The following is a 14,190-nucleotide window of genomic DNA, read 5'->3' as shown; positions in this document are numbered from 1 at the left end:
TAAATGACGGAATTAAAAAGATCACTGTTCATAGAGACGCTGTACATTTTTATATAAGAGAAACTAAGAACCAAATATATAAATACAATTTTGCAAACTGCTATTTATCTATGAGCTTGGTCCTACAAAGACTTAGGTGTGAGTAACTTGACCTAAACCAACAGTGTCTCTGACGTCAGCGGGAGCATTTATGGAAGTCCCTTGTTTGGATAAGCAACTGCAGGATTGTGTTTGACTTATTCCATACAGATGGTCCTTGCTCCCTCCACAGTCAGGTCAGCAATACCAGGCTGTACATTCTGCCATTTTCACTGGTGTAAAGTGGTTTGCACCTTGACAAAGAAAAGCATGAAGAAATTAACTCCCTGGTGTTCTAAGAGGTGAAAGGCCAATTTTCACTGCTGCAAGACACAAAGAGAATTCCCAGGGACTAAATTTAACCAAATTCTCCTGTCCTGACTTGCCATGGATGTTAGGGGAATGATGAGGAGGGACAGCACAATACCTGCAGTCCTGCAGGAATCAGAGATATGCAACTCTGCAGTGCAGAAATTAAAACCATAAATAAATCAATCTACATCCAGATCAAAAAATAAAAACTGCATCCAAAAGGCAGCAGTTACTTCAAAGAGAATTTTCTGGAAGAAGGAATAACGTGTCACACCATGGGCTAAATTCACAGTACCTGAACTGTTTGAAGATGCTTTTATTATATGACAAGTGCTGCCAGTCATGTTACTCAGCTGGAGAAAGATATCACATGAAAACTTCTCTGGGTGGACTGACCTTGATTTTTCCAAATACACAGTTTCTTCCTAATCAGTGCAAATTAATTTCAACCAATAACCTACAGACGGTTTGCAAATTGATATCAGTGTCACACTGAAATGACACACTATCTTTTCGAGGCCATAAGTAGCCAAGAAGTTCAGAAAAGGAAAATGAGCAGTGTAAGAAGGACAGTTCCCCAAACGCTCCTACAACCAACAGCCTGTTCATACCAACATGCCTGGACAGCAAATAAAGGACCCAGACCAGCAAAGCACTTAAGCACAGGCTTTAACTTTGAGCACGTGCCTTAAGTGCTTTGCTGGAAAAGGGCCCAAAGAAAAGAATGAGCCTGGGTAACTGAAAAGCCCTTCAGAACTGCAGTGACTGCTTTGTTTTCCATTCCAGTTGCTAGTAAACACACTTTTGGGCTCAACATCCTGCCCAATGCATTTAACCCATATCACAAACACAGTGATCTGGTACAGCCAATCTCTTTACCCAGCAAAGTTCCACAAATTGGGAAGGAACTGCAAGACATGTTTGGGATTTCAGCTACTCATAAGGAACAAGTAATAGCAGCATCTTCACATCTGTCCTGCAGGAAAACTCACAGGAAGACCCCAACCACTAATTACTCTTTCAGTAGCTCCCCACACAAGCCTGCATTGTCCTGAGTCTTCCTCCTCTTACATCCAGCTCCACAGAACATTTTTTGGAGACCTCATGAAGAGAGCACAAAATGCTGCCATAGGACTGATGGCTCTTCTGGCATCTCCCACTTGTGAAGGAAACCCAAGCTTAAGAAGATAATTTCTGACTCTGGGCCTTGGGAATGTGACAGTCTTTTATATTACCTCCACCTTGGTCCATTAATAACATTTTTATATGTATCAAATTTACTCCCAAACCAAAATGAAAACAAAGTTTCCTAGAATATCTTAGGCAATGCACTTAATTTAAAAAAAGGACTGCAGTGCAAAAATGGAAAGATGATTAGGGAGGTAGGTGAAGTTTGAATGAAACAATAATAAAAAGTCCTAACTACACATCATATATTCATAGTTCTTGAATCATTAAGGCTCTGCATGACAGCTCTCACAAGCACCAGTATGGCAAACTCACTGACTTTTAAGCAGGAGTGAAAGTGTTTAAGCCCTAGGACAAATAATTTGAAAATCTCAGCACAAGTCTGATCTCAGAGAGTTTAAAGGAATGCAGACTGCCCAAAAACACAGCAGCTGTTTGTTTTTTCTGCCACCTTTCCAAGGTTCATGTCTGGAGTGAGGATAAACAGTTCTGAAAAAAAGTTATGTGGAGTTCAGACTTTAAGAAAATAAAACATCAGACTACTATTTCTTGCAGAAAGAATAAAAAAAAACCCCAAACCTTAAATTATTCAGTCCTGGAAGTTTTCAGGTAGAGCTCTCAGGAGCAGAGGTAGATGGCTTGAGGCTTCAATATATTAAAACGCTTTCTCTAAACCAGTCTGCATTCTCAAAAGCTTGTCCTGATGTGGTTTTCTTGAGCAATATTCCTCCAAGCAGAGTCTCAAACTTAATGAGGCCAAACTGTATTCCCTATTTTATGCACAAATACAAATAGAGGCCCTTACAGATAAACCAATATGCAAATGAGATAGTGGCTGAAGCCTTAATCAGCCTGAAGTGATTTCCATCAGCACAGTATCAGAGTCACAAGGCTAATTTGCGCTATGGCATTTTGGACATCATTCTTCATACTTTACCTCCTTTCTCTGTTTGTGCCAAAGCAAATGAGCACCTACTTTAATTAATTAATTAATATGTCTCTTGATAGGCTAGGCAATCAGAAATCTCTTAACATTTTAGTAGGCCTGTTTCCCTTGTTCCACATTTAAAGAGACAGCTGAAAGAGTTAACAGGAAATTTCCTTGAATAACTTACCAGTGGAGCTAACTGGTGTAAATAAGGATTGTCTGTGTTGTTACAGGCAGGTCAGAAATAGCAGGAAATAGCAGGCACCATGTTGAGATTCAACATCTGTTTATGAACTGTCCTTATACACAAAATGAAGAGCTGCTACAGGACAAAATATACAAACCCAGAAAGTCTTAAACAAACTGGGAGCCCTGCAGAGAAGTCCCCTGGTATATCCATACCTGGTGCTACTGAGGAATGGAGAACACTAAAGAACTTTAATTTGTCTTTGTGATGCACAAATTATATATATCTGTATAGATACATATCATGGGCAGCACTGAACACATGAAAAACAGGACACATGAAAAACACCACTTGGGAAGGAGACTCAACCCAGACTGCACATGTGCCCACAGAGCTTGGGGGTGAAAGGTGAGGGCAAGAACAGCACAGGATGGGATGAATATGAAGAACAAGTGTCAACAGTGTATTATCCACCATTTTCCCTTCTTTATAGGGAGACGAAAGCTCTGTGATTATTACCCTCACATACAGATGCCATGTACAAGGAACTAAGGACACCACCACATCTACTTTTTCCACTAAGACGGGAAGTACACTCAACTTCTTTCCTGAAAGTAAATTTATATCATGACATTTCTTTTTCTCAAAAGAGTCTGTATTAGGTATTTTATATACAATGACAAAACTCCCAAGTACAGTTTCGCAGAGGGAATCTCAGAAGATGGAAACCACAGGAAAGCAGTTTTCTGTGTATTTTGTGGCATGTTCACCCCCTCTCGTCACTTTTAATTACAGATGTAAACACTTCAGTGTGCAGATCCAGTCTCAGCCCTCAGAAGGAAGAGCCCACCTCGGAAAATGAGGTTGGAAGGAGAGGATCTAAGTAGTTTCAAAGCTGTAAGTTTCAAGCTACAGTGAGTGAAAGCTGAAGTTACTTCCCTCGTCCCAAACATGGGTACTCCATACGGATAAATGCAACTGGGATTTGGGGGTGGGGAGGGTTTTGGATATAACAAGCATATCTTTGCACATCCTCAAATTTTTCCCAATCACCTTCTGCAGCATGAAGGGCTTTCCCACTTTCTTTCCCACTTTGACAGAAATTCCTTGTGCATGGGTACAATTCTCTTCTACTCTGACACTAGCACATGGATCCTGGGAGTGACTTCAGGAGAGCCCCAGCTCAGGGGCTCTGAGCTTGCAGCCTGCTGGGAACACTGGGACAGGCTCTCACAGGAATGCTTGTGGTTTCCAATCCCCACTCAGGGAAGTCCAAGGATACATCCATTCTGCAGAACACCAGCAGGCTCACAGCTCAGGCTGGCAAGTTTGAGATAGAGAAACTGAACTAAAATAAAGTGGACAAACACAGGCTTTAACTTAGGTTAGCAGCTCCAGGCGCAGTTTAAAGCTGAGTGGGAGCAATTTGAACCAAAAAGAAATATAACTGAAAAAATATTATCTGAAGTTACGTAAGAGTAAAATATAAAATACAGAACTTCCCCTTTGCTTTAAAATTAAACTACCGGCCATGGTGGAATCTGAAATTCCAACTCCCCTGTCCACAGGAGAATTAAGTTTCCTGTGCATGCAGGGTCTGACAACCAAGAAGTATAACTTCAGTCATCTCTGCTGGATCCCACTGCAATCATTGCTGCTTCATCTGCTTCTCTGAAGGCAGACAGTCAGAATCCTACCATCGACATCTAATTAAAGAAGGTAGTAAGAAAATAAACAACCTTTCTTGGAATGTCTTTGATTCCATGAGTACATACACGTTTCATCCACTGAAGACTGAATTACAACCTTTCATCTAATGAACAGCTTAATGGAATGGCACTGGAATAAAGAACGGGGAAGGCAAAAACAAACCCTTGGTGATTTCACAAAACACATATATTTATATAATATCAGGCTCGCTATCTGGCAACACCAATTTGCAAACTGCAGTGAAAGTGTTCCCCACCTCAGAGCACGCCAGACACTGACACCAAATCAATACCCAGATCTCCCTGAGAGCTGAAGCAGCAGATGGTCCATCACAATGGAGAAATGACAGAACACATACATAGAAGTGTCTGCTTTCTTCAGACACATTCTTGAAAGCACTGTATCATTGATCTAAGATTATTTTTATAGGCAGATGACAGGTCAAGCATAAAAGTGCTCTGTTTTAAAGGTTACAGAGTTGGCAAGCTTGGTATCACTGCCACGGACAAAGAATCATTTGCTTTTGAAGTCTTCCTTGTCAGGTTATTTACATTTCACAGTTAAAAGGCTCCTCTCTGGAGAACATGAATGCTAAAACAAATAAAAGAAAAAGTCCTAGGCAAGCTAATGCTCTTTAAAGAGATAATGTAAATCAACCCTGACACCATCAGTGTCATCCTAAAGCATGCTGAGAATTTCCAGGGAAAGTTACTCACATTAAGCAGATTGAGAGAGTCAGCCAACAAAAATAAAGCAAATCTGTAGGTAAACTGCCTTCCAGGCCAAGACTGTTGCTACAGCCATGTATTACAGTGAAAGGGAGAGGAGGAACACTCCAGTGGTGAAAAGCATTTGTTTGGGAAGTCTGCAGGAAGAATTGGTCCTGAATAAATAATTTATAGTGTGATCTGTGAAAATGTCCATGGAATACGACACCTAATTCTCACTGCAAGGCAGACAGAAAGCTGGATGCCCAGCTAAACACTTAGAAGAATGTTACCCTTCAAATTATACGGCTCTTTTCCCAGCTATAAAATAATAATGCTACTTTCTTACTTAAGAGCAGCATTTAAAGCCTGAATTTGTTAACACTTTCATATGCAAGACATTGAAGAAGAGTAAAGGTTTGGATTTTTTTTTTTTTTTAAAGACAAGATGAAAGAGCTCCTTATGGAATAATAAATTTCTGTGAGTTTAAATACTTCTAAGTACTGTATGTACACATGCAATGCACAGACTTCATGCTACATAGCTTTCTTTTCCTTCCCTGGATGAGAACACTCCTGGAATGTTATTGTTTTCAGGGAGGTGGTTTTTAAGAATTTACTGTGAATACATGCATTATATATGTGCACACTGAAACACTGCCAGGGCTGCAAATGACCCAGGAGTTCATAAACATGGCTATTTTCTTATCTGGTTCAAATTTATGCAAGGAAGCAATTGTTACACAGCTCTGGCTGAACAGAGACCCGATCCCACAAGGGGCAGGGGCTTTGCGTGGGGCTTTCCATGGGGTTTCACATAAGAAGAGTTCAAAGGAGATGACAGATCGTTCATTACACCCCCTGTACCACGAGGGTCTCATCCCTGACGGTGTTCACAGGAGCTGATGCAAAAGAAACACCCTGAACATTCAGCCCGTATCTGAAGATGATCATAAAAAATGAGATGAAGAGAACCAAAAGACAACAAACTCCTCTGCGGTTCCTGTCTTGTCTTTCCTCAGAATTTAAGGCCATAACACCACAACCTCCTTCAATACTCTCCCCAGCCCCAGTGAAGCACAGTTATCCAGTGCCACCATTAGTCAGGATCCCAGAAAGACGGATCTCAGAGATTCCCAGTCATCTCTTCACAAACTTTATTAAGTGAAGATAATCATCTGAACCTCAGGGAAGTTAATAATTACAGTGTTCATACGTATCTATACTGCTTCTGCACAGGATCAACAATGAAAGGGATGTTTAAACACAGCTTTTTTGCTTCAATGGAAAACTGTGCACCACTCATCAGCTCAAGTAAATGTTAATTATCACCATGCAAAAATAAAACATATTTTCTGATGCACATCGTAGATTTATTTAAGAGGCTTCTTACGATGTAGGATGTTGCCTTTTGAGACTGAAGAAATAAGACCCTTAACAATGAATATACGAACTCTGATTTATTTTTTTTTAATTATTATTTTTTGAAGTGATGGAGAACATTTTAACCATCACAGAGACACATACACACACTCACATACACACACACTCTCAAACTACCACACTAGGCAAGATCAGAGCTTAACAGCCAACAAAACACACATTCAATCCCTGAGATCATTTTCCTGAAATAGAAAACTACATATGTTTCTCAAATTTCACATCAAGCCACTGCACAGCCCGAACCACAGGGGAGAAGGGAGCCAAGCTGCCTTTGGGCTTGGGGGAGTAAGGACCTGAAAACAAGATGATTCCTTTCATATCAGCACGTTTCTCGTCCACAATCTCAGTTTAACAAACACCCCCTGTGACAGTATTTCTAGCTGGGCTGGCTTATCAAGCAGCCTTTGCTTTGTCAAATTAAGACACATTGCCTTGGATTAGTGAGACTCCCTGAGTTCACGATGACTTCATGGTTGGCTCAGAGTTCACTGTCTCTGTGGAACGCTGCCAGGAATACATCCACTGCCTGCCCCAATCCTTTCTATACTGACCTAGCTGGCTTTTTTTTCTTTTCAGCAGCAAATGAACACAATAGAAAACAAAGGGCTAGATACTGCCACAGCTAATTAACAATCCTAACATCTTAAAAAAATAATCAAAGTAGTAAATATTTGAAGATCTCAATGCAAGCCTCTGCAATGCAAGGTCTCAATGTATGTCCAAAGCTGCTGGAAAGGGACAATGCAGTTTTTCTGCACAGTGAGATACTATGAAGGGCTCCCGTTCCTGTGGAAAACACATTAAGCTCCTTTTGCTAATATTTTGTAAAGGGCACTTGTACAATAACAATAGCTAAAGCTTCCTGTTTGCCTGTGTGCTTCCTGGCTAAGGTTAACGAGACCTGCTAATAGTTTTCTTCTTTAGCACACAGAACTTTTTCAGGTTACTCTGTATACTCAAGGACATATCATTTTTAAATTAAAAAAAAAAAAATCTAGCAGTAACGGCCCACATTGCACCTGCCCTTCACAATCCTGATAACTTTTCCAGCTACACATTTCCTATTTTCTGGATCAGCCTATGTGTCACCAGTCTCTAAAGAACATGTTTTGAATTTATTAAAAGCCCAACAGCAGAAGAATTCTCTCATTTGGCAAAGATACCATCACAGGGACACTTGCTCTTGGCTCCATGACAAGAAATCCATGGTACTTTGTTTGTCCAATCCACAAAAACACCATTCTTCCCCTCCCAACCAGCCCTTCAAGATAGTTCTTCCTTCTCCAGAGACTTTTCCAAACAAGTCTGCAAGTCTGAAGTTTTGGGTTTCATTTCATAAACAGGACACAACCCTCGAGTGCAGCTCAGGATACTGTCACTGCCACATGGGCTCAGCACTAATCACAACAGCCTTCTGAAATATTCCCTTGGCCCTTTCTTTCCACTGAGAGGCCTGATTTTTAAACCAGCCATCTTTCGAAGTAGGCACAAAATATAAACAAGAAGTCAAACTCCAGGGCCCAGCCAAAGGGTATACATTAGTCATGGCAAGGCTGGGAAGGAAGGGAAGGGCAGCTGGCCCAAAAATGGGTGTCTCCACTGGTCCAGTTACCACGTCTCACTGCAGGGATTGCCCAATCCTTTAAAAAGACACAGACATCCTTCAGATAATCATTTAACTCACACCAGTTTGTTTTTTCAACTGCACCTCTAAACATAAGCTCCTCTTCCAAACTCTCTCCCTTTTCAGAGTTTCCAGCCTATCTGGATAAAACATTTGGTGAGGACTCCACTGACACAGCGATTTCACCTCACAGCGGTAAAAGCAAGAAACCTCCTAAGAGTGTGTGGATATATCAATTTAACAGCTGAAGAGCAAATACAGGGATGAACAAGAATGAAATCCCCAAATGTGTTCAGCTGCCCAAACACCTCTGAAGATGTAGATTTAATTCACTTCTACAATCACACAGGGGATATACCAGAGCAGAGACCTGAATCCAGATTCTTGGATTCAAGAGCACCTTCCCAGCTTAATGGTTCACTAAAAACTTCCATCACTGCGATTCAGCAAGGGACCAATCTCTGCTATTGATCCCAGCAGACTCTGCATCAACCCCAGAAATATCCAAGGAGTCCTCTGGGTTTCCATCAGTGCAACGGAGCCATCTCAAGCCCTAATGATAAGCAACTGAAAACGGGTGACAAATAAACTCTAAGGACTCAATCACTGCTTAACATAAAGAGTCAGCTATTTAAATGTGCTCAAGCCAAGGAACTCATAAATGAAAGAAAACAATTAGTCAAGGGATCTTCCTGTTGAAAATACACTGTATATTAAAAAGATATCACCCCCTCTCACAGAGATACAGACTAATATTGGTTACGTGGTTCCCAGAAACGCTTTTAATCAACTACAACCCTTTCTCCTTCACTTTGCAGTCTGTAATTACCGTAACAGCATGAATTTCTTTCCTATAAAACTGATTTTCTCTGGAGAAACTCATGATCCTGAGATCTGTTGGAAGGAGATAATTTAGAAAAGTTCCTCCAAAGTATACAAAACATCTGTTCCACCCTTTTCCCTGTCATGATGGCAAGCAGCTGAAGACTGACTGGACAATTATTTCCACAGGAAAATTATTTGCATCAACATCCCTATAAGAGATGAAGTCTCTCCTAGGTAATACATTACTTTCCCCTAAATATTAACATATCTAGGGGATAATAAAATGGAAAAAAGAATCTGCACAAATATTCATTTTATTCCAACTTTTTTTGGTAATTTTGGGAGGTGGCTTGCAGCACAATGTTGGACACTCTCTATCTCGATAATGTCAGCCTGACATTTTCCCCTATGTTTCCAAATCCTCCTTCACAGGTTTAATCTCTCATTAGTTACAGTTCATCTTAAATGCAGGAGAGACTCGCTCATTTTCCTGTGAGTTGCTCATGACTGGAAGTGGCCCTGAAGCAGAATGCTGGGTCTATACACATGACCTTTGAGAAATCTGTGTGTGAATTCCACCCAGTTGAACAGCTCAGCCATATTCTTATCTGCAGTGGAATCCCTCACGAGACCTCAGAAATACACTGAAATTACAGATGTACATCTCTGGATTCTCCATCCATAACACAGTAGCCTGTAACTAGATAAGTGTTTAGATTTTATTAAGATAGCTGTACCCAAAACACCATATAAAGAAAAAGTTATCAGAGGTTGTAGATGGTGGGAGGCAGAGCAGTGAGTCACACTCACCACAAGTCGAAGTGCTGAGCCTCTGCAAAGCACTTCTAACGTGTCTGTGACAGAACAGCTCTTCCTCTCCACCACAGCATTTCTGAGAGAACACAACTGAGTGTTCAAGTGGCAAAACCAACACTTCATTGTTGCAACCTCGGGGGGCAGAAGCTGGGAAGTTCCAAAGTTTTAAATTTGTTAACTAAAGAGCTGTCAGTAACATTTTCAATGCATAATAGTCAGGATCATTCAGAAAAACTCAATGGTCTTTCATCAAGGAGAAACAATAAAAAAGAACTATTTTAAATATGAAATATTACAAGCAACAGTCTTCCAAGAACAATGGGAATCAACAATTTGGAACTTATCCTCTGTAAGTGATGGGTGGGTGTTGTTCAGTGAGACATAGAGCAATTTCAAAGCCAGTAGGTAAAAAAATCTCAGAATACATTTGAATCTCCATCTTGGAGGTAAGAGGTCTTTACTGGTTTTATTATAGTTCTACTGGAAAAAACCTTGGCAACAAGGCAGTTCAAGCCAGCAAAATTAAAGGGGAAAGAGAAAGGATTTCATACTCAAATACCCATCAAGAACTGCTTTTCAAACACGTCCCATTCACATCTCACACACAACGTTCTGCTCTTGAGCGACCTCACTGAAGCAAAAAGACTACACACAGTTTTTAAATGTCAAACACACACAAAATGTTTTAGAGAGCCCCTTAAAATTTTAAAGCAGCAAGGTCTTTCCCATAAAAGTGCCTTTGGAATTGCATTTATTTTGGTAAAATCCCCATCACCAAAACAAATTTTTACAAAAATAAATCTGTCTTTTATCAGGGCCAAGTTCTGCATGATTCAGAGTGAGTAACACTGTGTCTTGCCCTGTGAATAGGCTCCTTTGTGCTCAAAGGGAGAAAAGGTGGGAAGAATCTTATACATGACAAATTCACAATTCCCTTGTATTATGAGCATATGCAGGGCAAATTACTTTACTTCACCAAACTACAAGGAAATTCCAAAAAAACAGGTGTGCATGGGGGAAAGAGAGAAAGGGGGAAAAAATTAGGTTTGATTCCAGCAAAACATTTCTTGTCCTTATTTTCCTATCTTTTTCTTCCTGCTTTGCTACCCTGTAAGACATTCCACTAGAGCCAAAACAATGGGCTTAATTTTAACGTTAATGGGTTTAACATTAAGTTAGCAAAGGAGGCACTACAAAGAACTATTTTATCCAAAATAGATGACTCTCAACCAAAGGTGGGGGAGGACTCGGTCCAGAAAGTCTTTTCCCAACATTCATCAATAGAATCAAAATGTTTTTCAAAAATAAAATTGTCATTGCTAAGGGAATGAATTTGCCAGCCTAAATTCAGGCATCTCTACTTTTGAGTATAATCTTCTGCAACGGTTTTTGTTTTTAGAAGAGGTTCTCTGCTTCATCTCCAGGAAGCTGCAGCTAAGAGCACAAAGCCAAAGCCAGGCAGGACCAAGGAGCCATCAGTACCCCTGTATCCTCCCTTTTCAGACCGTTCTCCATCTAATGCCCTGACTAAAGGGTTCTAGTTCTAAATCCAAGTCTTGAGTACTTTCACGAGTTGCAGACCCTGCATGGAATATCATCTGGGACCTGGGATTTATCCTGTTGAAGGAAGAGTTGGTCCAGGTGACAGGACTGCTTAGATTGCAAGATCTGTGGGGTGGGAGTTGTTCTTCTGTTACATAATTCATAGTTATACTGCAAAGGAAGGACTGAGATACTATCTATGTTTTTCTTTTAAGTCAAACACAGCATTTCCCTCCTCTATAATGCAGGGAATATATAATATATAACACTATAACAAAAGCTGTCAGTCATGAAGACTAACTAGGGAGAAATAGAGCACTTAAATAACTCAAAAAACTGTGTCTGATGCAAAGGTATCTTCATTTCCAGAGAGACCAAAACTACCCTGTGATCAGTTTTCATCTGAGACTACATTTTGCAGATTCAGCTCCACAAGCTGCAATGGAAATAACTGTGAACTGCAGCTGGTCATGTAAGTCCATAAATAATACTATCCCTCACTTTTCACAAGGAGTTGTTTATCTGCAAATACACTTCACTAGTGCTGGTGACTTCAATGCAGATTTTTCAGGGGTTCTCTCAGAGGATTTTGTTAAACTGCTCAGGAGGTATTCCAGGATGCTTTTGAGGAGCAGTACAGCTGCTGTGTTTTACAGTGAAGTGACCGCTGTAAACAAGATTTTAACAGATCCCTCCCACATGGCAAAGAAGTGTTTCTTTCCAATTCTCCCTAAAGTCAATAAACTTGTAAAAACCCCCAGATTTCAGAGAATTATTAAAAGTGTATTTCACAGGAACTAGAGCAATCACATTTCTGTTCCAAAATGGATCACAAGACCAATTAACTGACATTTGTAGCAACAAACTGTATCTGTGAACTACACTGCTCCCAGGAACAACTGTGCTCAGGAATGCACATGGAAGCAGGAGATAGGTTCAAGATGTTTTGGGGCAGACTCAATTACAGACAGATGTACATAACAGCATGTCCAGTCACAATGAATTAAAGCAGAACATACAGAAGAAAATAGATGAGGATGACCAAATCATATTGTTATAATTAACATACCTTGCAGTGACACCTGTGGCTTTCCAAGACAAGAAATCCGGAAGATCAAAGAAGTAGCCTGCCTTCTCCCACGATTCCTGCAAGTTCTAATAAAAATATGTTTAGAAATGCAGATATTAGAGGTCAGGCATAATCACGTTCTTATTTTAATGCAATTAAAAAAACTGATATTTAGGTAAAAAGGACAATTTTTTCAAACCAACTACTCTGATCATCCTGTCTGCTCTACTCTCTGATTTACTGCCTAGAGAACTGAGCCTTTGCCCCACCACAGGCTGATCTTAAGCAAAGTTTCCCATGAAAAGTTCATGGAGGCACAAGTTTCAGATCAATAACATGAGCTCTCAGTTCCCCATCAGCTGCTCCGTGTCACAGCAGCCTCGAAGTCAACACACAATCTTCTCAAAAAACATTTGCTTGAAGGACACTCTACTTTCTAGAATTTACCATTTTAAATTTCCTATCTGTTAATTGTAAGCACAGGAAGGAAACAAACAGCTCTGCGAGCACAAGAACAAAGCTTTCGGATCACACGGCTTTTGGAAAAGCCACTTGACGTTTCCAAACTCCTAAAAAACTCTTCTACCAAGACAGATCATTTACAGGGATCATTTACAGTGGAAACTGCTGTTTCCACTGCTCTACTCTGCAGACAGATGGTGGTCCAGAAAGCAACAATTCAATGCCCACTTCTGACCTTGGTACACTAAAACCAGTAAAGAACATCAAAACCAAACAGAAGTCAGTGCTGCTGACCAAAAGGGTCACAATCAGACTTCCACAGGAAGACAACATTGCTTTAAAAACCTCCACCAGCTTTTTAAATCATTGGAAAGGTGCAAAGTTTTCTCACTTATTAAGAGCAGCTGCTGTGCTAGAAAAACAAGTCCTACCTGGGCTCTTTCTGGAGCCAGATTTAATTCCATGCAATGTCAAGAAGGTACATGCTAAATGAAAAGAAAACATAATTCCATTTTAAGAAAGAATACGTGGCTCTAGAAATTCTTCTCTGTGAGGGTGGTGAGGCCCTGGCACAGGCTGCCCAGAGAAGCTGGGGCTGCCCCATCCCTGGAAGTGTTCAGGTTGGATGGGGCTTGGAGCAACCTGGGATAGTGGAAGGTGTCCCTGCCCATGGCAGGGGGTTGGAACTGGATGAGCTTCAAGATCCCTCCCAAGTCCATGTTGTGATTCCATGATTTTGTAACTTTATTCAAATACTACATGATATCAAACTAAAATCTTACAAGTCCAGAAAATTGTTGAAAAGGAATTAATGAATTCCAGAAACTAAGGTGTAATTGGGTAAGTGTAAAAAAAGAAAAATTTTCTTTAGTTTTGGATCATGCAAAGAATCTGTCTTACCTTTCTGTTTAGTTCTTCAAAAGCTTCTGAAACTTACCGGATTTCTACTAAGTTCAAAAACCAAATGCTCCAATTACAACTTTTTAACATTAAATGCACAACCTTTGGATGTTTGTTCCTGACCACTCAGGTTTAGCTCATGTGGCTGCTACACACATCAAATTTAACTTCATATGTGAATGCAAAGGAGCTCCATAATTTAGTCCAAAGGTCACTCAGCCCGATTAGTTTGATAATAAAAGCCATTATGTGCTGTTAACACACCTGATGGCCTTCAAGGAACAACAGTAGTTTGTCTATTACTGGTAATAAGAAAGGAAGCTGGATTAAGAATAACTGTCCTCTTCAAACAAATCTGCTTCACCAAAGATACTCCTTGGATCCTGATTCTATTTCTTC

General features: G+C 40.3%; 1 protein-coding gene across 7 annotated transcripts in view; it reads right to left on the bottom strand.

The window, feature by feature from the left end:
* Nucleotides 1-14,190, bottom strand: part of FGGY (FGGY carbohydrate kinase domain containing) — a 131,486-nt gene that overhangs the window by 94,770 nt on the left and 22,526 nt on the right. For all 7 annotated transcript variants that reach the window (XM_039380579.1, XM_039380581.1, XM_039380585.1 and 4 more), the window contains one exon: nucleotides 12,430-12,515. In XM_039380579.1, coding sequence (XP_039236513.1) covers nucleotides 12,430-12,515 — 86 coding nt within the window. The remainder of the gene's footprint in view (nucleotides 1-12,429; nucleotides 12,516-14,190) is intronic.

Source organism: Pipra filicauda, unplaced genomic scaffold (assembly GCF_003945595.2).
Source record: "Pipra filicauda isolate LSUMZ 115617 unplaced genomic scaffold, ASM394559v2 scaffold19_size4547281_pilon, whole genome shotgun sequence".
Taxonomy (NCBI): domain Eukaryota; kingdom Metazoa; phylum Chordata; class Aves; order Passeriformes; family Pipridae; genus Pipra; species Pipra filicauda.
Note: the sequence above shows the minus strand (reverse complement) of the source record. Positions and strands in the feature narration are given on the sequence as shown.